The following is a 22,277-nucleotide window of genomic DNA, read 5'->3' on the forward strand; positions in this document are numbered from 1 at the left end:
ATCTCTTCAAACAGGTGTAGTGTCTGATATGTGGAAGATGGCTAATATAATTCCTATTTTTAAAACGGGACAAGTCGTTACCGTCAAATTACCGCCCAATAAGCCTGACCTCAATTGTAGGCAAATTACTAGAGTCAATTATAGCTGAGATTATAAGAAGCCATCTCGATAAGCATAGCTTGATTAATGATACTCAGCATGGATTAACAAGAGGCCGGTCTTGTCTAACTAATTTATTAACTTTCTTCAGTAAAGCTTTTGAGGCTGTTGACCATGATAAAGAATTTGATATTATTTACTTAGAGTTCCGCACCAAAGACTGTTGAAGAAAGTAGCAGCTCATGGCATTGGGGTAAGGGTGCTCTCGTGGATCGAATCATGGCTCACAGACAGGAAGCAGAGGGTGTCCATAAATGGGGTTAAATCCGAGTGGGGTTCAATAACAAGTGGCGTTCCACAGGGATCAGTCTTGGGCCCGTTGTTGTTTATAATATATATCAATGATCTTGATGAAGGAATTACTAGTGATATGAGCAAATTCGCTGATGACACGAAGATAGGTAGGATAATTGATTCAAACGTAGATGTTAGGGAACTTCAGGAGGATTTAGACAAACTCTACTCTTGGTCAGAAAAGTGGCAGATGCAGTTCAATGTAGATAAATGCAAGGTTCTGAAGCTCGGGAGTGTCCATAACCCTAGCACTTATAAGTTAAATAATGTAGAATTTAGCCATACAGATTGCAAAAAGGACTTGGGGGTTATGGTAAGCAGCAACCTTAAACCAAGACAGCAATGCCTAAGCGTGCATAATAAGGCAAATAGATTACTGGGATTTATATCAAGAAGTGTAAGCAACACAAGTCCAGAGGTCATACTGCAGCTTTATACATCATTAGTAAGGCCTCACCTAGATTATGCAGCTCAATTCTGGTCTCCATATTACAGAATGGACATAAATTCGTTAGAAAACATTCAGCGTAGGATGACTAAATTAATACATAGCATTAGAAATCTTCCTTATGAAGAAAGATTAAAGACTCTTAAGTTACATTCACTTGTTAGACGAAGAATGAGGGGAGACCTGATCGAAGTGTATAAGTGGAAGATAGGTATTAATAAAGGGGATATTAACAAGGTCTTGAGGATATCTCACCAAGAGAGAACCCGCAGTAATGGATTTAAATTAGATAAGTTTAGATTTAGAAAGGACATAGGAAAGTATTGGTTTGGAAATAGGGTAGTTGATGAGTGGAACAGTCTACCTAGTTGGGTTATTGAGGCTAGGACTTTGGGTAGTTTCAAATTTAGGTTGGATAAGTACATGAGTGGGAGGGGTTGGATTTGAGTGGGACTTGCACATCAGAGCTTATTTCTTGGGTAGCATTGAAAATTGGGTTGGTCAAATGTTTGTTAGTGGGATGAATTGTAAAGGACCTGCCTAGTATGGGCCAACAGGCCTGCTGCAGTGTTCCTCCTTTCTTATGTTTTCTTATGTTCTTATGTTAAGAAGCATCTTTCTATCATACATTGCCCAAGTTTCAGTAAGATAGTCCAACAAACAAATGAGATATAAATTCCGAGATCAAGAGTTAGAGCCCCTCACCAGTGTCAAGGAATCTGCCATGATGTCTGCTTGCTTATGGAAATTTTGCTCGTGTATGGAAGCAAAAAATCCACCCGTCGACTGCTCGTATTTGGAAAAACTCGCACGTGGACACGCTCGCAAGTAGAGGTTCCACTGTATATTCAAATTCTAGCCGCTTCCAATCAAGCAGGAGAAAGCTGGAAGGCCGACATGTGAGAGAATAGGCCTGTGTGGTCAGGGTGCACCATATAAAAAAAAATCCTGCAGCACGCAGTGCATAATGAGAAAAAAAACAAAAATTTTTTAATTAAAATGCTGACTTTGTTTGTGGTCTATTTTCATATAGTATTTATGGTTATATTCTCATTTTCTTGGTCTCATTTGATAGAATGGAAAACATATTATAGAAATGAAGGTATTTTGATTGGTTTTACTATGAAAAGAACCTTGAAATGGAGCTGAAAGTAGGGGAAATGTTTGATTTTTGCTGATGTTCAAAAGTAAACAAATGTGGAGAAATTTTCTCCAGGAGAGGGGTATCAGCCCCCTTCAGCCCTGAGGGGCCCAGCCCTCTCAGAATGGGCAAGCATCTTGTTTACTGCTACAGCAAGTAATTGATCCCAGATGCAGTACCAGTATGCGACGTGGTCAAGCGACCGCCGCTCCGTGCAAGACTCCAGTGTTGCAAAGTGTAATTTAATAAAAGACAGTCCATCTCTTACCTTAGCAGGACAATTAAGGAAAATCCTGCTTCCACTTTATTACCTTGGTAAAGATAGTGTACATTGTTGTCTATGCTTAAGACAGCAAGAATCAAACATTCTGCTTTGCTTCATGGAGGAAGTGGCAAGGAAGAAAAAGTACTAGGTCAGCTTTTCCTTTATGTGCTAGGGGCAGTGATGGTGTAGGAGGCTGTGGCATCTTCAGATTACTTCCAACTCTACTGAGAGTCACACTGACGCCAGGATAACCAACAAAGAACACTGATCCGTGCGTTAGTGTGAACAAAGTGTCTCACAAAACACAATAAACACTTACAGAGAAGTGTGATCAGCTTCTACAGTGATAAGATTGTGAACAAAAAAGACAAATCTTGTGGAACATAGTGTACCAGTGTGCGTATTCCTAGACTATGGAAGACATGGACATCCAAGGACACTTCAGCTTCTATCAAGTCACCGATACCTGTCGAAGGTGTGAAGAACACCATAGCTCATGCTACAAGAGCAAGGTGGGTTACTTATTTCTTGTAGTACAGGGGACTGTGCAGTTCTTGTGTTGCAAGGAGTTTGTAATCAACCTATAGTCGGCAGTGAGGTGCAGACTTTCGAGTCCACACAAGTAAGTTTGTCAGCAATCAGTGAATGAAATATGCTGACATAACACCCCCTAGGGGTAATTTATTGTTTACGTAATATGATCTATTACAGGCCGTTGAGATAAGATAAGATAAGATTTCGTTCGGATTTTTAACCCCAGAGGGTTAGCCACCCAGGATAACCCAAGAAAGTCAGTGCGTCATCGAGGACTGTCTAACTTATTTCCATTGGGGTCCTTAATCTTGTCCCCCAGGATGCGACCCACACCAGTCGACTAACACCCAGGTACCTATTTGCTGCTAGGTGAACAGGACAACAGGTGTAAGGAAAAGCGTCGAAATGTTTCCACCCGCCAGGAATCGAACCCGGACCCTCCGTGTGTGAAGCGGGAGCTTTAGCCACCAGGCCACCGGGCCATGACAACAATTCAAGACCTCGTCTGCAGGGGCGGCTGTGTAGACAATTTGTTGTCTTTTATCAGCTGAGCATTCCCTATATTTAAAATTATAAACTTAGCTGGTAACCCATATCTCAACAAATGATGTCATTTTCCAATAAATGTCCAAGTAGCCATTCTAATATGCAGTCATGAATGGGTTGACATTATTTATACAATTATTACAACAACCAAATTCTGTAAATTCAACACTGTAATCATTATAGAGAATAAACTTTGAATATTGCAGTAGTCTGCATAACAGTAAATCTTCTAGTTTTTGTTTGAATAAAAATTCAAAATAGAAAGCAAGAGTAATCGGAGGGGCCTGGAGACATGACTGATGAACAAAGAAAATGTTACTTTTGAGCCAGGAATGTCTGCATTGCTCATTCTGGACCCTATTTTGAAATTGTCATTTTTAATTTTCGCGAAATTGTCCAAATTGCAAATTTCTGACAACGTTATTGGGTAGTTTCTTGTACTCAGTCAATCGATAAAAAAAATGGAGTTCTAAAGAAATAGCTACGAGTTTGGTCGACTGGAACAATGGAATTAGCTGAAAATAGGGCTCAGAGTGGGCGAAATCGCCGATTCGTAAATATTGCCGAGTTCGCTAACTTCGCGAGAGCATAATTCCGTCAGTTTTCCAGCAAATTTCATTCTTTTGGTGTCATCACAGTCAGGAGAAGATTCTCTATCAATTCATAAGTTTTTTTTTTTTTTTTTTTTTTTTTAAATTTTGCGACACCAGGAGAATGACCTCAGGATTTGGGGTTGCAACAGTCAAGGGGTTAAAGGACTGAAACTTGGGAATACAAGCAACTATTGACAGAAAGGTGGGCTAGTGCAAGTATGATTAGTGGGGGGGGGGGGGTTGAAGAGGGTTGGAATAGTTTTAAAAATGCAGTATTAGAATGTGGGGCAGAAGTTTGTGGTTATAGGAGGGTGGGTGCAGGAGGAAAGAGGAGCAATTGGTGAAATGATGAAGTAAAGGGTGCGATAAAAGAGAAAAAGGTAGCTTACGAAAGGTTTTTACAAAGCAGAAGTGTTATAAGAAGAGTAGATTATATGGAGAGTAAAAGAAAGGTGAAGAGAGAGTGCAAATGGAGAGCAGATGATAGAGTGGGAGAGGCACTGTCAAGAAATTTTAATGAAAATAAGAAAAAAAATTTTGAAGCGAGTCAAACAAGTTAAAAAAAAGCCTAGGGAACGAATGGATTTGTCAGTTAAAAAACAGAGTAGGGGAGTTAGTAGATGGGGAGATGGAAGTATTGGGTAGATGGTGGAAATATTTTGAGGAACTTATAAATGTCGACAAAGAAAGGGAGGCGGTTGTAGCGATACTGCTCCCATGGGGAGCAGCAGCAGGATAATACTGCACCACCTCTCGGGGCCCTTAACAACAACAACAGTTTGGTGTGTGTCATGGGTGCCAACACATGGTGTGTGATTCTCTTCTCTTCTATCCATATATTAGTGATGCAGATTACATGGTGAGTTTAAATAAGTGGCCTATAGTTATAACTTTTCTCTTGACATATGCAAGACATCACCATCCCTGTAGAAGCCGTTATTAGATGTACTAGTCATTATATTTTGTTGTTGCAGAAGTACTATGAAGATTCTATGTTCAATAAAGCCTAGAGATAAGGCCTGTGTTTCTATCACAACAGCGGTAATTTCATGCATTGGCCAGGGAGGTATACTATCTTTTAGAAGTAAAGAAGAGCAGGCTGTGAGTGTGGGGGAAGTGCATGAGGCATTATGTAGAATGAAAGGGGGTAAAGCAGCTAGAACTGACGGGATCATGACAGAAATGTTAAAAGCAGGGTGGATATAGTGTTAGAGTGGTTGGTACTTTTGTTTAATAAATGTACAAAAGAGGGGAAGGTACCTAGGGATTGGCAGAGAGCATGTATAGTTTCTTTATATAAAGGGAAGGGGGACAAAAGAGATTGTAAAAATTATAGAAGAATTAGTTTACTGAGTACACCAGGAAAAGTGTACGGTAGGGTTATTATTGAAAGAATTAGAGGTAAGACGGAATGTAGGATTATGGATGAGCAAGGTTTTAGAGTGGATAGGGGATGTGTAGATCAAGTGTTTACATCAAAGCATAAATGTGAGCAGTATTTAGATAAAGGTAGGGAAGTTTTTATCGCATTTATGGATTTAGAAAGGGCATATGTGGATTGGGGAGCAATGTGTCAGATGTTGCAAGTATATGGAATAGGTGGTAAGTTACTAAATACTGTAGAGAGTTTTTATGAGGATCGTGAGGTACACGTTAGGGTGTGTAGAAGAGAGGGAGACTACTTCCCGGTAAAAGTAGGTCTTAGACAGGGATGTGTAATGTCACCATGGTTGTTTAATATATTTATATATGGGGTTGTAAAAGAAGTAAATGCCAGGGTGTTCGGGAGAGGGGTGGGATTAAATTATGGGAATCAAATTCGAAATGGGAATTGACAGTTACTTTTTGCTGATGATACTATGCTTATGGGAGATTCTAAAGAAAAATTGCAAAGGCTAGTGGACGAGTTTGGGAGCGTGTGTAAAGGTAGAAAGTTGAAAGTGAACATAGAAGAGAGTTAGGTGATGAGGGTATCAAATGATTTAGATAAAGAAAAATTGGATATCAAATTGGAGGAGGAGTAGTATGGAAGAAGTGAATGTTTTCAGATATTTGGGAGTTGACGTGTCTGCGGATGGATTTATGAAGGATGAGATTAATCGTAGAATTGATGAAGGAAAAAAGGCGAGTGGTGCGTTGAGGTATATGTGGAAACAAAAAAACGTTATCTATGGAGGCAAAGTAGGGAATATATGAAAGTATAGTGGTACCAACACTCTTATATGGGTGTGAAGCTTGAGTTGTAAATGCTGCAGCGAGGAGGCGGTTGGAGGCAGTGGAGATGTCCTGTCTAAGGGCAATGTGTGGTGTAAATATTATGCAGAAAATTCGGAGTGTGAAAATTAGGAGAAGGTGTGGAGTTAATAAAAGTATTAGTAAGAGAGCTGAAGAGGGGTTGTTGAGGTGGTTTGGTCATTTAGAGAGAATGGATCAAAGTAGAATGACGTGGAGAGCGTATAAATCTGTAGGGAAAGGAAGGCGGGGTAGGGGTCATCCTCGAAAAGGTTGGAGGGAGGGGGTAAAGGAGGTTTTGTGGGCGAGGGGCTTGGGCCTCCAGCAAGCATGCGTGAGCTTGTTAGATAGGAGTGAATGCAGACGAATGGTATTTGGGACCTGACGAGCTGTTCGGGGGTGAGCAGGGTAATATTTAGCGAAGGGATTCTGGGAAACCGGTTATTTTTATATAGCCGGACTGGAGTCCTGGAAATGGGAAGTACAATGCCTGCACTTTAAAGGAGGGGTTTTGGATATTGGCAGTTTGGAGAGATATGTTGTGTATCTTTTTACATATATGCTTCTAAACTGTTGTATTCTGAGTACCTCTGCAAAAATGTGATTATGTGTGAGTGAGGTGAAAGTGTTGAATGATGTTGAAAGTATTTTCTTTTTGGAGATTTTCTTTCTTTTTGGGTAACCTTGTCTCGGTGGGAGACGGCATACTTGTTAAAAAAAAAAAAAAAAAATCCCTGAAGAGTCTATATGGAAACAGATTTATATTTGTCAGATTTATGTGATAATGGTTCCACAGTTACAGGAGCAGGGTTCATACAGCTCCTTCACTAATACACCCCTCAACCCAACAATCAACCCTCACACCACTGTTATACAAGTCAGCTATACATGCACTAGAAGCCTGTGTTGGTCACATGCCTGTGCTTTTACATGTGTCTCCTATCTGTTTTTAGGTATTTTACACCACAATACCAGGTGTATCCAATATCCAAACCATAGCAACAGCCCTCCCCTTCTCTCCTGTGGATTGAATTTATACATGCCCTGTACCCCAGTACTTGATTTTGCATGCACAATCAATACTTTTATACAGTACTAACAACTTCACTAAAGTGCTAAAAATGAAAAAAAAAAATTATGTTGAATAACAAAAAAAGGCACAATACCATGACTGGAATGATACATAAATAACCCGCACATAGAAGAGAGGAGCTTACGGCGACATTTCGGTCAGACTTGAACCATTCACACTAACCAGAAGTGGAGCAGGACAGCTATACAGTGGACCCCCGCATAACGATATTAATCCGTTCCTGAGAGCTCATTGTTATGCGAAATTATCATTATGCGAATGAATTTTCCCCATAAGAAATAATGGAAATCAAATTAATCCGTGCAAGACACCTCAAAGTATGAAAAAAAAAAATTTTACCACATGAAATATTAATTTTAATACACACAAACTGAAAAAGGCATGCACAATTACATGACACTTACCTTTATTGAAGATCTGGTGATGATTGATGGGATGGGAGGAGGAGAGAGTCTTAGTGTTTAGAAGGGGAATCCCCTTCCATTAAGACTTGAGGTGTCAAGTCCTTTTCTGGGGTTACTTCCCTTCTTCTTTTAATGCCACTAGGACCAGCTTCAGAGTCACTGGACTTCTGTCGCACAACATATCTGTCCATAGTGGCCTGTACCTCTCGTTCCTTTATGACTTCCCTGAAGTGTTTCACAACATTGTCAGTATAATAGTCACCAACACGGCTTGCAATAGCTGTGTGAGGGTGATTTTCATCCATAAAGGTTTGCACTTTCAGCCACATTGCACAGATTTCCTTAATCTTTGTAGTAGGCAACTTCTTCAATTTCTCTCTCCCCTCCTCCAAACCAGTTTCCTCAGGTCTGGCCTCTTGCTGTTGAAGTTGATCTAGCAGCTCATCAGTGGTTAGTTCTTCATTGTCCTCCTCCACCAACTCTTCCACATCATCCCCACTAACCTCCAACCCCAAGGACTTTCCCAATGCCACAATGGATTCCTCAACTGGCATACTCCTCTCAGGGTTAGCCTGAAACCCTTCAAAATCCCTTTGGTCTACACATTCTGGCCACAGTTTCTTCCAAGCAGAGTTCAAGGTCCTCTTAGTCACTCCCTCCCAAGCCTTACCTATAAGGTTTACACAATTGAGGATATTAAAGTGCTCTCTCCAAAACTCTCTTAGAGTCAGTTGAGTTTCTGAGGTCACTACAAAGCACCTTTCAAACAGAGCTTCTGTGTACAGTTTTTTGAAGTTTGCAATAACCTGCTGGTCCATGGGCTGCAGGAGAGGAGTGGTATTAGGAGGCAAAAACTTCACCTTAATGAAGTTCATGTCCCCATAAAGTCGCTCTGCCACGTCTGTAGGATGACCAGGGGCATTGTCTAACACCAGGAGGCACTTAAGGTCTAATTTCTTTTCAGTTAGGTAATCTTTCACATTGGGGGCAAATGCATGGTGTAACCAGTCATAGAAAAAGTCCCTAGTGACCCATGCCTTACTGTTTGCCCTCCACAGCACACACAAATTAGCTTTGAGGATATTCTTTTGCCTGAATGCTCTGGGAGTTTATGAGTGATACACTAATAAAGGCTTCACTTTGCAATCACCACTAGCATTGGAACACATCAACAGAGTAAGCCTGTCTTTCATAGGCTTATGTCCTGGGAGTGCCTTTTCCTCCTGAGTAATGTAGGTCCTGCTTGGCATTTTCTTCCAAAACAGGCCTGTTTCATCACAATTAAACACTTGTTCAGGTTTCAGTCCTTCACTGTCTATGTACTCCTTGAATTCCTGCACATATTTTTCAGCTGCTTTGTGGTCTGAACTGGCAGCCTCACTATGCCTTATCACACTATGTATGCCACTACGCTTCTTAAATCTCTCAAACCAACCTTTGCTGGCCTTAAATTCACTCACATCATCACTAGTTGCAGGCATTTTTTTAATTAAATCCTGATGCAACTTCCTAGCCTTTTCACTTATGATCACTTGAGAGATGCTATCTCCTGCTGTTTTTCATTTATCCATACCAATAAGAGTCTCTCAACATCTTCCATCACTTGCAATCTCTGTTTCAAAAACACAGTTGAACCTTTGGCAAGAACAGCTTCCTTGATTGCCGTTTTGTTGCCCACAATAGTAGCGATGGTTGATTGGGGTTTATTATACAACCTGGCCAGCTCAGAGACACGCACTCCACTTTCATACTTATCAATGATCTCTTTCTTCATCTCTATAGTAATTCTCACCCTTATTGCTGTAGGGTTGGCACTAGAAGCTTTCTTGGGGCCCATGGTCACTTATTTTGCAGATAAAATCACCAAAAACACTAATAATACGAAATGTTCCGATTATATGCTTCTTGGATGTTACCACGGAGGCTGGCTGGTAAACAATGCCACCGGCGGAACATGTGAGGCTGGCTCAGGCCGCACATTAGACGCGTCTCGGACAAACAGCGTTGAGCGGGTTTTTTAGCGGTATGCGAGGCAAAATCTTAGCGATAAAATGTATTGGTATGCGGATTTAACGTTATGTAAGGCCAACGGTATGCGGGGGTCCACTGTAAAATAGGCAGGAAGAGGTGGTGGTAGTAGTAGTAGGGGGAACTGAAGAAGAAGAAGACAAAGAAGAAGACGAAGAAGAAGACGAAGAAGAAAAAACGAAGAAGACGAAGAAGAAAAAGAAGTAGTAGTAGTAAGTAGTAGTAGTAAGTAGTAGTAGTAGTAAGTAGTAGTAGTAGTAAGTAGTAGTAAGCAGTAGTAGTAGTAGTAGTAAGTAGTAGTAGTAGTAGTAAGTAGTAAGTAGTAGTAAGTAGTAGTAGTAGTAAGTAGTAGTAGTAGTAGTAAGTACATTAGACGTGTCTCGGACGAACAGCGTTGAGCGGGTTTTTTAGCGGTATGCGAGGCAAAATCTTAGCGATAAAATGTATCGGTATGGGGATTTAATGTTACGTAAGGCCAACGGTATGCGGGGGTCCACTGTATATAGGCAGGAAGAGGTGGTGGTAGTAGTAGTAGGGGGAACTAAGAAGAAGACGAAGAAGAAAAAACGAAGAAGACGAAGAAGAAAAAGAAGAAAAGTAGTAGCAGTAAGTAGTAGTAGTAGTAAGTAGTAGTAGTAGTAAGTAGTAGTAGTAGTAAGTAATAGTAGTAGTAGTAAGTAGTAGTAGTAGTAGTTAGTAGTAGTAAGTAGTTAGTAGTAGTAGTAGTAAGTAGTAGTAGTAGTAAGTAGTAGTAGTAGTAAGTAGTAGTAGTAGTAGTAAGTAGTAGTAGTTAGTAGTAAGTAGTAGTAGTTAGTAGTAGTAAGTAGTAGTAGTAGTAGTAGTAAGTAGTTATCAGGTATGGGGATTTAATTATTCACGTAAGGCCAACGGTGTCAGAGGGGTCCACTGTATAGAGGCAGGAAGAGGTGGTGGTAGTAGTAGTAGGGGGAACTAAGAAGACGAAAAGAAGAAAAAACAAGAAGAAGCGAAGAAGAGAGAGTAGTGGACGGTAAGTGGAGTAAGGTAGTGAGTAGTAGTAGTGGTGGATTGAGGTAAGTAGTAGTAGTAATGGTACAGTAGTCAGTAGTAAGTAGTGGAGTGGAGTGGTAGTAGTAGTAGTAAGTTATTAGTAGTAGTAGTGGTATTGTAGTAGTAGTAAGTAGTAGTAGTAGTGGTAGGCAGTAGGTAGTGGTAGCAGCGTAGTAGGTAGCAAGCAGTAGCAGGTAGTTAGTGATTGCAAGTGAGCAGTAGCAGTAAGTGGGAGTAGTGGATGTGGAGGTAGGTATGCATGGTAGGTGAAGTAGGTAGCAACAGCATGTAGTGAGTAGTAGTCAAGTAGCAAGCAGCAGCAGTGCAGCAGCAGCAGTGAGTATGATGCAGCAGGTGCCTGCAGTGAGCAAGCAGCAGGTAGCGTAGTGCAGCAGCAGCAAGCAGCAGCAGTCAAGTCAGCAGGCAGTCAGGTAGCATGCAAGTCATTGGCAGTCATGCAGTGGCATTGTAGCAGTGAGTCAGGTCAAGTAGCAGTCAATAGCAAGGTCAGTGGAGCAAGTAGTCAGTGCAGTAGCAGTGCAGCAGTCAGTGAAGCAGTAGCAGTCCAGCAGCAGGTAGCAAGCAGCAGCAGCAGCAGTAGCAAGCAAGGCAGAAAGTCAGTGCAGCAGCAGCAGCAGCAGGCAGTCAAGCATTGCAGCAGCAGCAAGTAGCCAGCAGTAGCGATGCAGCAGTGGTCAGCAGCAAGTCAGCAGCAGGTCAGGTCAGAGTCAGGTCAAGCAGGTGGTCAGGTGGATCAAGTGGTGGTCAGGTCAGTGGCAGGTCAGGTCAGTCAGGTCCAAGCAGTCAGGTCCAGGACAGGTGTAGTAAGTAGTAGTAGTAAGTAGTAGTAGTAGTAAGTAGTAGTAGTAATGGGAACTGAGGAGGAGGAGCCAGTCAAATATAAAGAAAGGAGAGCACTGCAAGGAAGCTAGGTACCCATAGAGGGAGAGCAAGTGCACAAGGTGGGGGGAAGGGGAAGTGATGAAATAAATAATGAAGGAACAGAAACACGCGACAGAAGAAAGACAAAAAAGGAAAGAGGAAAGGGGAAGAGGGAGAAGAAAAAATGAGGAATCAGGTTAAGTCACGGGTGTTCTGAAGTTTGTAGCATTTTACAATGTAGTGGGAGAGGAACGCATCTACAGAGACGAAGTCAGGACTAAGATTCATACAAGGAAAGTTGTGTATTAGAGAGGATTCAACAAGACGGCGACTGTTAAAGTTGGAAGTAGGGAAGACAGTTTTAGCAGATGACCAGTCTATAGGATGGCTGTGATCTCTGACGTGACAGAAAAGAGCATTGTTAGTGTCGGCAAGCCTAACACTATTTTTGTGCTCCCAAAGTCTGTCAGAAAGAGATCGGCCAGTTTCTCCAAAGTACTGAAGAGGACAGGAGGAGCAAGAAATAGAGTAGACACCAGGAACATCTGTAGAGGGAGGAGAGGTATGAACGAGATTAGTGCGAAGAGTGTTAGTCTGGCGGAAAGTAAGCTTGATGTCTAAGTGATGGAGAGAATTGTTGAGATTAGAAAGACTGGAAATGTAGGGAAGGCAGAGGACAGAAGAGTTCCCAGGAACAGAGAATTATGTTGCTTCTGGAGGGGGCAGGGGGAGGGGAAAGTGAGCATTAGACAAAATACACCAACTCCTATACAGTGGAACACCAAAACTCTGGAATCTAATATCCCCAAAAATCAGAACATTTGTTTTAGTATTCAAAAAATTATAATAATACTCCCTACTCAGTATATGGTCTGACCAAAAACTTACCAACTCCAGTAGTAATTTTTTTCTTAAAGTTTACTATTTCTTTCTTTTGACAGCAACTGCAAAGTATATTTATGACAATAATTATAGCTACCAGTCTTGTATACGTACCTTAAATGTTGGTGCATATAGTGTTAAAATGAGTGTTAAAGTGGGTGTACTTGATGATGCTGAGTAATAATGTCAAAATCTCCCTTACATTTCCAAGGAATTTCAGTGTATAAATGCAATATTTCATTTCATAACTTTACCTAACACATGATTTACATGATGGGGCTTGGTGGCAGGAAGGTGTAACACTAGCAGGAATGTGGATTAAGACACAAGTATGCAAGACAAGCCTTTATTTGAGCTTTTTCTACCTAGAGCAAAAGGAGGTCCAAATAAAAGACTGTTTTGCATCCTTGTGTGTCTGTCCACACAGTGCTTGGTAACTACATAATTATTAGTGTCAAATGTTAAATGATTGTTAATACAGGTACACTGATAAGTGATGATGGCAAACTAACCACATTTTTTAGGTATTTCAGTATTTAACATCAATATTTCACCTAACATATGGTTTATATGGTATTAAATACTTTTTCAAGAGGCAAACACACCAGATATTACTAGCATCACTTTCATTTTGCTTTCACTGCAATGTTTTACCTTGGAATTTTTTCCTCAAAATTTTCCGATTACACTGGAACCTCATTTCTTGGCCACTTTATCAGCTGATTTGTATTTAGGCCAGTTTTTCGGCGGGAATTTTGCTCTGTATTTCGGCCATTGCCTAGTATATCGGTCATATTAGACACGTTAGCCCACCGGGATGCTGGGCTTTGGCGAGTCATTATCCCTTTGTCTGTCAGCGAGCGAGCATATACTCCAAGCACTCATCCAAATATTTCCTTATAATCCATTGCTTTTGGAGTTTTTTTATTAAATGTGACTGTGAAATAAGTCACCATGGGCCCCAAGAAAGTTCCTAGTAAAGTTCCTCTGGTAAAGAAAGTGAGAAACACGATGGAATTTAAGAAGGAAGTAACAGAAAAATATGAGTGGTGTATGGGTGCTGGAACTTGCCATAATGTATGGCAAAAACAAATCAACCACTTCTATCCAGGAAAAGAAAGAACAAATCAAGTTAACAAAAAAGAGATCACAAACAAATGACGATGTGGAGAAGTTATTGTTGAGGATTAGGGAAAAACAGTTAGCTGGAGATAGTGTTTCAGAGATGATCATTTGTGAAAAGGCAACACAGTTCCCTGCAGATCTCGTAAAGAAAATGCCTGGTACTAGTGATGATGTTAGTGAATTTAAAGCTAGCAGAGGCTGGTTTGAGAGATTTAAGAAGCGTAGTGGCACACACACTGTTGTAAGGCATGGCGAGGCTGTAAGTTCTGACAAGCGTGCTTCTGAAAAATTTGTGAAGGAATTCAAGAGGCATGTAGAAGCTGAAGAATTCCAACCCCAACAAGTGTTCAATTGTGACGCAACAGGCCTCTTTTGGAAGAAAATGCCTAAGAGGACCTACATCAAGGAGGAGTTAAAGGCATTGCCAGGACACAAGCCTATGAAAGACAGGCTAACTCTTTTGTTCTGTGCTAACGCTAGTGGGGATTTCAAAGTGAAGCCTTTACTCGTTTATGACTCTGAAAATCCCAGAGTGTTCGAGAAAAACAATGTTATTAAGAGTAGATTGTGTGTGATGTGGTAGGCTAAGACTAAGGCATGGGTCACAAGGCAAATTTTCATTGACTGGGTCCATGAAGTGTTTGGCCTGAGTGTGAAAAAATACCTTGTGGAAAAGAAATTGCCACTCAAGTGCCTCCAAGTAATAGACAATGCTCCTGCTCATCCTCCAAACTTGGTAGACCAATTGTCTAGAGATTTCAGTTTTATAACACTGAACCTCTTGCCTCCTAACACCACTCCTCTCATCCAGCCCATGGACCAGCAGGTCATTTCTAACTTCAAAAAACTCTACACAAAAGCAGTGCTTCAAAAGTGCTTTGAAGTGACCTTGGACACTGAATTGACCCTAAGAGAGTTCTGGAGGCATCACTTCAATATCCTCCATTGAATAAGCCTTATAGGTAAGGCTTGGCAGGGAGTGACTTCCAGGACTCTGAACTTTTCCTGGAGACAATTGTGGCCAGTGTGTGTCCTCGAGAAGGATTTTGAAGGGTTTGAGGCTGACCCTGTCTACCCTCTGCCTGTTGTGGAATCTACTGTGGCATTGGGGTTGGATGTGAGTGGCAAGGATGTGGAAGAATTAGAGGACCACAGGGAAGAGCTAACCACTGAAGAGCTGCAACACCTTCAACTGGAAGAGTAACAGACCACAGCTGAGGAACCTGCTTCAGCAGAGGAGGAGGAAGAGAGAGGGAAGGATGTGCCTTCTTCAGTGATTAAGGACATGCATGCAAAGTGGAACGAGTTGCAAACTTTTGTAGAGAAATATCACCCTGACCAGCTGAAACAAGCCATATCTGCAACATCTTCAGTGACAAAACCTTGTCCCATTTTAGGGAAAACTTAAGAGAGATGCCAGAAACAGAGCAATCTGGACAGTTATTTTGTGTGACAGGCATCCAGTGTCTCTCAAGCTGGTCCTAGTGGCATTAAAAGACAAAGAAGGGAAGTAACCCCAGAGCGGGACTTGTTACCTGACGTCCTTATGGAGCGGGATTTCCCCTTCCAAACAATAACTCCAACTCCCTCTCTCCTCCTTCCTATCTTCCATAAGTCAACAAGAGTCTTCAATAAAGGTATATAATAGTAATTTAATTGCTCATGTACTAATTTAGTTCTTATTGTTTTGTGTATGTAAAACTATACTTCATCTTTAAAAAATGTATTTTTTGTTAATATTTTTGGGCATCTAAAATGGATTAATTGTATTTACATTAATTCTTATGGGAAATATTGCTTCGAATTTAGGCCGTTTTGAATTTAGGCCGACCTGGAATGGATTACAGCCGAAAAACGAGGTTCCACTGTACACTTAGCTGGTTTCACTGGACAGACCCAAACCTCGGACTACCTCTGCCTTTGAACAAACTAAACTTTTGGGGTTCCACTATAATAATAATTCATGACAAGGCAATGTTATGCATCTTCAGTGAATGTTATATATTAGGGTCTGCAACCACAACTTAATATAACACACACTTATCATTTAACAAACTTTTTTAACAGGTAAGAAAAATTAAGAGGAATAAAATATAAATAAAAGGCTCATCAAAACAGTACAGTTTCATCACAAACTAAAGAGCAACAAAATTATAAAAGTAAAATTTACACAGACCCAGAAGTATAAGGGTTGGTATAGAATCTGGTATAGAATGTTGCAGAGACTCTGGCATAGCATCAGGTGGGATGGCATAGTCAGCATAATCAGCTGTGTCCTGAGATAACCGGTGGCTTTCTGCGAAATAAGAACAAACACAAAACCTGCATAAAACAAAAGCAACCCAAAAGATAATGATGAGTAAACGCCAAAGTGATGCAAATTATATACTAAACAAAATATGTATGTGCAAATACAGTATGCCCAAAAACCCTGATGACAGCATGCAGAAAATAATGTACCCATAAATTCAAGCCTCATCATTAATCGAAAGTACTGTACACACCAGTTACATGTGCTAATTTTGCATCTATATCGACATTTATGTATGCTGAATGAAAATTAAAACCTCTCTAATAGCAAGCTACTAAAATATTACAATGCAAGCAGAAATTAAAACTATATGGTGAAGTATGGTGAAAAAAGTAAACACACTATATATCAAGAATAAAAAAAGGAATAATCTACCATTTTTGAGGGAGGGAAGTAGGGGTGAGTAAGGAGGAAATGGAGGAGCAGGGAATGAAAATGGGGGGGATGGGGGGAGAAAGGAGGAGGGAACAAGGAACAGTGATAGGGGAAGGGGAAGAATGAAATGAACACAATTCTATCAAATAATTATACAACTAACCAAAAGTCATTTTTATTTTGTATTTACAGGGAAACCATTGAAAATTTTGCACCTTGGTACATACTGATGATACAAAATTGTTAATATGTATTTAGCACTGTATACAAAACCTAAACTTGTTTTGAACACTACTGGTAAACTATGTTAAAAATGTTTGCATGGAACCATGCAGCTAGTTATTCAGTTCACAAGTCTTACTATGTACAAACAGTATAATACAATTACCATTCTTTTAAAAACAATTCCATTAATATTGTGTCCCAAATTAAATCCACATATTTTTACAATATTGCAAGATTTCAGGTACGTCTTGCTACTTCTACTTACACTTAAGTCACACTATACATGCATGTACAAGCGTATATATCCACACCCCTCAGGGTTTTCTTTTTTCTTAATAGTTCTTTTTCTTGTTTATTTCCTCTTATCTCCATGGGAAAGTGGAACAGAATTCTTTCTCCATAAGCCATGCATGCTGTAAGAGGTGACTAAAATGCCAAGAGCAAGGGGCTAGTAACCCCTTCTCCTGTATACATTACTAAAGTTAAAAAGAGAAACTTCTGTTTTTCTTTCTGTTCCATCCTGCTTTGGTGGGATACGGCCAGTTTGTTGAAAGAAGAAGATTTTTATAATGTAGCTGGCAATGAGTACTCCATAGCAACATCAATGCAATACACAAGTTGAGTACACTGGGGACAATCACAGTAATTTCCCATTTAGCAACAAATGTTCCAGAGAAAAATATTGCTTTGTTCTAAATCTTTGTTGGACAAAATCCTGCATGGTATGCGTTACTTAATTACTATTACTAATAAGTGCTTATAACTTGCCTTCACACTAACACCCAACTTGTCTGTGGTGATCTCAATTTTTCATAAATGCTACCTCAGAGTTAGTTTGTCTAGACTTTGAATTAGGTTAATAAAAAATTCTTTCTCAAAAAGGGTATGATGTACAGTGGTACCCTGAGTTACGAACTTAATTCATTCCAAAAGGCTGTTCATCAAGTGCTGTTACCAAACGAATTTGCTTCCATAAGGAATAATTTAAATTAGATTAGTTCGTTTCAGACTCCCAAAAATACACTTACAAAAACACTTACAAAAATACACTTACACAACTGTTCGAGCTGGAAGCTGTTCGAAACTCGAGTTACCACTGTACTTCTAATTCTGTTTTGGTCTTTGTAATATCAGGTCGTAATCACTACAATATGTCATTTAAGAAACTAATCAGCATGTTTATCAACAACCTATTTTGTACTAAGCATTGTGACAATTTCTGATTCACCAAATGATGATTTTTTTAGATGAAATGCATTGTTTCCTATCAAAATTATCGTAGCTGTGTGTTCTACTGGGCTAATAAAAAAAAATGGCACCCAAAAGTGCTGTAAGTAAACCGATGATTTAATGGATTAATAAGGTGGAGCGGGTGATCATGGTGGATAGACATGAAATTGCTTTGTGTTGATCACAAAAATAATGGACAATGAAGTAACGAATGGACTTCGTCAGTTATTGTGAAATCAGTCAAATCTGTTGATTTTGTCATGTATTTCCAAAGCCCATTAGAAAAGCAATTATGTACATACTATATTAATAATAACGGATATATATCTGTTAATAGGTCATAACCAAAATGTAATCATATTAAAACATAAAAGGTACTATGTCTGAAGTGGACTGCTTAACTTACCTCTTCTCATACTTTTAGAGGGCGAGGAGCCAGACAGTTTGGCTGGGGAAAGTGAAGATGTCTTGCTCTTGGAAGGAGAGCTGGAGGAGGATTCTGCTGAAGATGAGGGAGTGTGGGAAGAAAGCCCCCGAGAGTCTGAACCTCCACAGTGATCCTCACCATCTGATGAATCTGAGGAGTCCCCAGTGAAGGGAACTGACCTGATTTGGCTGGCACGCTGAAGGAAGAATCAAATGATAATTTGTGGATCAATCTTAATCACATTTTCCAGTTTTGCAATTTACAGAGTACCAGGTACGTACTTCATCACCTAAATAGCTTTTATATTACAGTACCCACAACATTCACAGCTTTAAGATCACTAAAAATCATAGCTTTCCACAACATTTTAGCACCCTGCAAAATACTACTGTACTGTACTAAGCACACAGCTGTTAGATCACATTGGCACACTGCCAAACCTCATTAATCTTAAACATTTCGGACCAAAAGCTTTCTGGCTAATTAAGTTTTGTGGCTGATCATGGTTGCTATGGTATACTTAGAGTTCCATCACTTAAGACAAGCAATATAACACTTTTCCTTTCCAGATTTTCTGCTATTATCTTCATTATTACAATCAATTACACTCATTAACAGTGCATAGAAATATTTTTGTCAGATTAATGAATGATTACACAATAATTCATTCAATCATTCACTATCTCTCCCTCTCTATATGAGTATGTGTACGTGTTAGTTACCATTTTATCCTAGGCACATGTCGATTACACACTAGGCCTGGTGAATGTGACTGCATGTGTGCGTGTGTTAGTTACCATTTTGTCCTAGACGTGTGTGTGTGTGTGTGTGTGTGTGTGTGTGTGTGTGTGTGTGTGTGTGTGTGTGTGTGTGTGTGTGTGTGTGTGTGTGTGTGTCTGTGTGTGTGTCTGTGTGTGTGTCTGTGTGTGTGTGTGTCTGTGTGTGTGTGTGTCTGTGTGTGTGTGTGTCTGTGTGTGTGTGTGTGTGTGTGTGTGTGTGTGTGTGTGTGTGTGTGTGTGTGTGTGTGTGTGTGTGTGTGTGTCTGTGTGTGTGTGTCTGTGTGTGTGTGTCTGTGTGTGTGTGTGTGTGTGTGTGTGTGTGTGTGTGTGTGTGTGTGTGTCTGTGTGTGTGTGTCTGTGTGTGTGTGTGTGTGTGTGTGTGTGTGTGTGTGTGTGTGTGTGTCTTTGTGTGTGTGTGTGTGTGTGTGTGTCTGTGTGTGTGTGTGTGTGTGTCTGTGTGTGTGTGTGTGTGTCTGTGTGTGTGTGTGTGTCTGTGTGTGTGTGTGTGTGTGTGTGTGTGTGTGTGTGTGTGTGTGTGTGTGTGTGTGTGTGTGTGTGTGTGTGTGTACTCACCTAGTTGAGGTTGCGGGGGTCGAGTCCGAGCTCCTGGCCCCGCCTCTTCACTGATCGCTACTAGGTCACTCTCCCTGAGCCGTGAGCTTTATCATACCTCTGCTTAAAGCTATGTATGGATCCTGCCTCCACTACATCGCTTCCCAAACTATTCCACTTACTGACTACTCTGTGGCTGAAGAAATACTTCCTAACATCCCTGTGATTCATCTGTGTCTTCAGCTTCCAACTGTGTCCCCTTGTTACTGTGTCCAATCTCTGGAACATCCTGTCTTTGTCCACCTTGTCAATTCCTCTCAGTATTTTGTATGTCATTATCATGTCCCCCCTATCTCTCCTGTCCTCCAGTGTCGTCAGGTTGATTTCCCTTAACCTCTCCTCGTAGGACATACCTCTTAGCTCTGGGACTAGTCTTGTTGCAAACCTTTGCACTTTCTCTAGTTTCTTCACGTGCTTGGCTAGGTGTGGGTTCCAAACTGGTGCCGCATACTCCAATATGGGCCTAACGTACACGGTGTACAGGGTCCTGAATGCTTCCTTATTAAGATGTCGGAATGCTGTTCTGAGGTTTGCTAGGTGCCCATATGCTGCAGCAGTTATTTGGTTGATGTGCGCTTCAGGAGATGTGCCTGGTGTTATACTCACCCCAAGATCTTTTTCCTTGAGTGAGGTTTGTAGTCTCTGACCCCCTAGACTGTACTCTGCCTGCGGCCTTCTTTGCCCTTCCCCAATCTTCATGACTTTGCACTTGGTGGGATTGAACTCCAGGAGCCAATTGCTGGACCAGGTCTGCAGCCTGTCCAGATCCCTTTGTAGTTCTGCCTGGTCTTCGATCGAGTGAATTCTTCTCATCAACTTCACGTCATCTGCAAACAGGAACACCTCAGAGTCTATTCCTTCCGTCATGTCGTTCTCAAATACCAGAAACAGCACTGGTCCTAGGACTGACCCCTGTGGGACCCCACTGGTCACAGGTGCCCACTCTGACACCTCGCCACGTACCATGACTCGCTGCTGTCTTCCTGACAAGTATTCCCTGATCCATTGTAGTGCCTTCCCTGTTATCCCTGCTTGGTCCTCCAGTTTTTGCACCAATCTCTTGTGTGGAACTGTGTCAAACGCCTTCTTGCAGTCCAAGAAAATGCAATCCACCCACCCCTCTCTCTCTTGTCTTACTGCTGTCACCATGTCATAGAACTCCAGTAGGTTTGTGACACAGGATTTCCCGTCCCTGAAACCATGTTGGCTGCTGTTGATGAGATCATTCCTTTCTAGGTGTTCCACCACTCTTCTCCTGATAATCTTCTCCTGATAATCTTCTCCATGATTTTGCATACTATACATGTCAGTGACACTGGTCTGTAGTTTAATGCTTCATGTCTGTCTCCTTTTTTAAAGATTGGGACTACATTTGCTGTCTTCCATGCCTCAGGCAATCTCCCTGTTTCAATAGATGTATTGAATATTGTTGTTAGGGGTACACATAGCGCCTCTGCTCCCTCTCTCAATACCCATGGGGAGATGTTATCTGGCCCCATTGCCTTTGAGGTATCTAGCTCACTCAGAAGCCTCTTCACTTCTTCCTCGGTTGTGTGCACTGTGTCCAGCACTTGGTGGTGTGCCCCACCTCTCCGTCTTTCTGGAGTCCCTTCTGTCTCCTCTGTGAACACTTCTTTGAATCTCTTGTTGAGTTCTTCACATACTTCACGGTCATTTCTTGTTGTCTCTCCTCCTTCCTTCCTTAGCCTGATTACCTGGTCCTTGACTGTTGTTTTCCTCCTGATGTGGCTGTACAACAGTTTCGGGTCAGATTTGGCTTTCGCTGCTATGTCATTTTCATATTGTCTTTGGGCCTCCCTTCTTATCTGTGCATATTCGTTTCTGGCTCTACGACTGTTCTCCTTATTCTCCTGGGTCCTTTGCCTTCTATATTTCTTCCATTCCCTAGCACACTTGGTTTTTGCCTCCCTGCACCTTTGGGTAAACCATAGGCTCATCCTGGCTTTTTCATTAATCCTGTTACCCTTGGGTACAAACCTCTCCTCAGCCTCCTTGCATTTTGTTGCTACATATTCCATCATCTCATTAACTGGCTTCCCTGCCAGTTCTCTGTCCCACTGAACCCCATTCAGGTAGTTCCGCATTCCTGTGTAGTCCCCTTTCTTGTAGTTTGGCTTCATTCGTCCTGGCCTTCCTGCTTCTCCCTCCACTTGTAGCTCTACTGTGTATTCGAAGCTTAAAACCACATGGTCACTGGCCCCAAGGGGTCTTTCATATGTGATGTCCTCGATATCTGCACTACTCAAGGTGAATACTAAGTCCAGCCTTGCTGGTTCATCCTCTCCTCTCTCTCTTGTAGTGTCCCTTACGTGTTGGCACATGAAGTTTTCCAGTACCACCTCCATCATCTTAGCCCTCCATGTATCTTGGCCCCCATGTGGGTCCAAGTTCTCCCAATCGATCTCCTTGTGGTTAAAGTCACCCATGATCAGGAGCTTTGCCCTGCATGCATGAGCTCTTCTGGCCACTCTAGCCAGTGTGTCAACCATCACTCTATTGCTCTCGTCGTACTCTTGCCTTGGCCTCCTGCTGTTCTGTGGTGGGTTATACATCACTGCTATTACCACCTTGGGACATCCAGAGTGAAGTGTTCCCACTATGTAATCACTTTCTTCTCCGCTGTCTCCTCTCTCCAGCTCATC

The 22,277-nt window shown here is 41.3% G+C and overlaps 1 protein-coding gene across 1 annotated transcript in view; it reads right to left on the bottom strand.

Moving 5' to 3' along the window:
• LOC128685932 (uncharacterized protein CG43867) overlaps positions 1–22,277 on the bottom strand; it is a 1,104,857-nt gene that overhangs the window by 468,811 nt on the left and 613,769 nt on the right. Inside the window, exons 10-11 of the mRNA XM_070083118.1 lie at positions 18,203–18,419; positions 15,832–15,951 (exon numbers count right to left, since the gene is read on the bottom strand). Of these exons, the coding sequence (XP_069939219.1) occupies positions 15,832–15,951; positions 18,203–18,419 (337 nt within the window). The remainder of the gene's footprint in view (positions 1–15,831; positions 15,952–18,202; positions 18,420–22,277) is intronic.

The sequence above is a fragment of the Cherax quadricarinatus genome, chromosome 9, assembly GCF_038502225.1.
Source record: "Cherax quadricarinatus isolate ZL_2023a chromosome 9, ASM3850222v1, whole genome shotgun sequence".
Lineage (NCBI taxonomy): Eukaryota > Metazoa > Arthropoda > Malacostraca > Decapoda > Parastacidae > Cherax > Cherax quadricarinatus.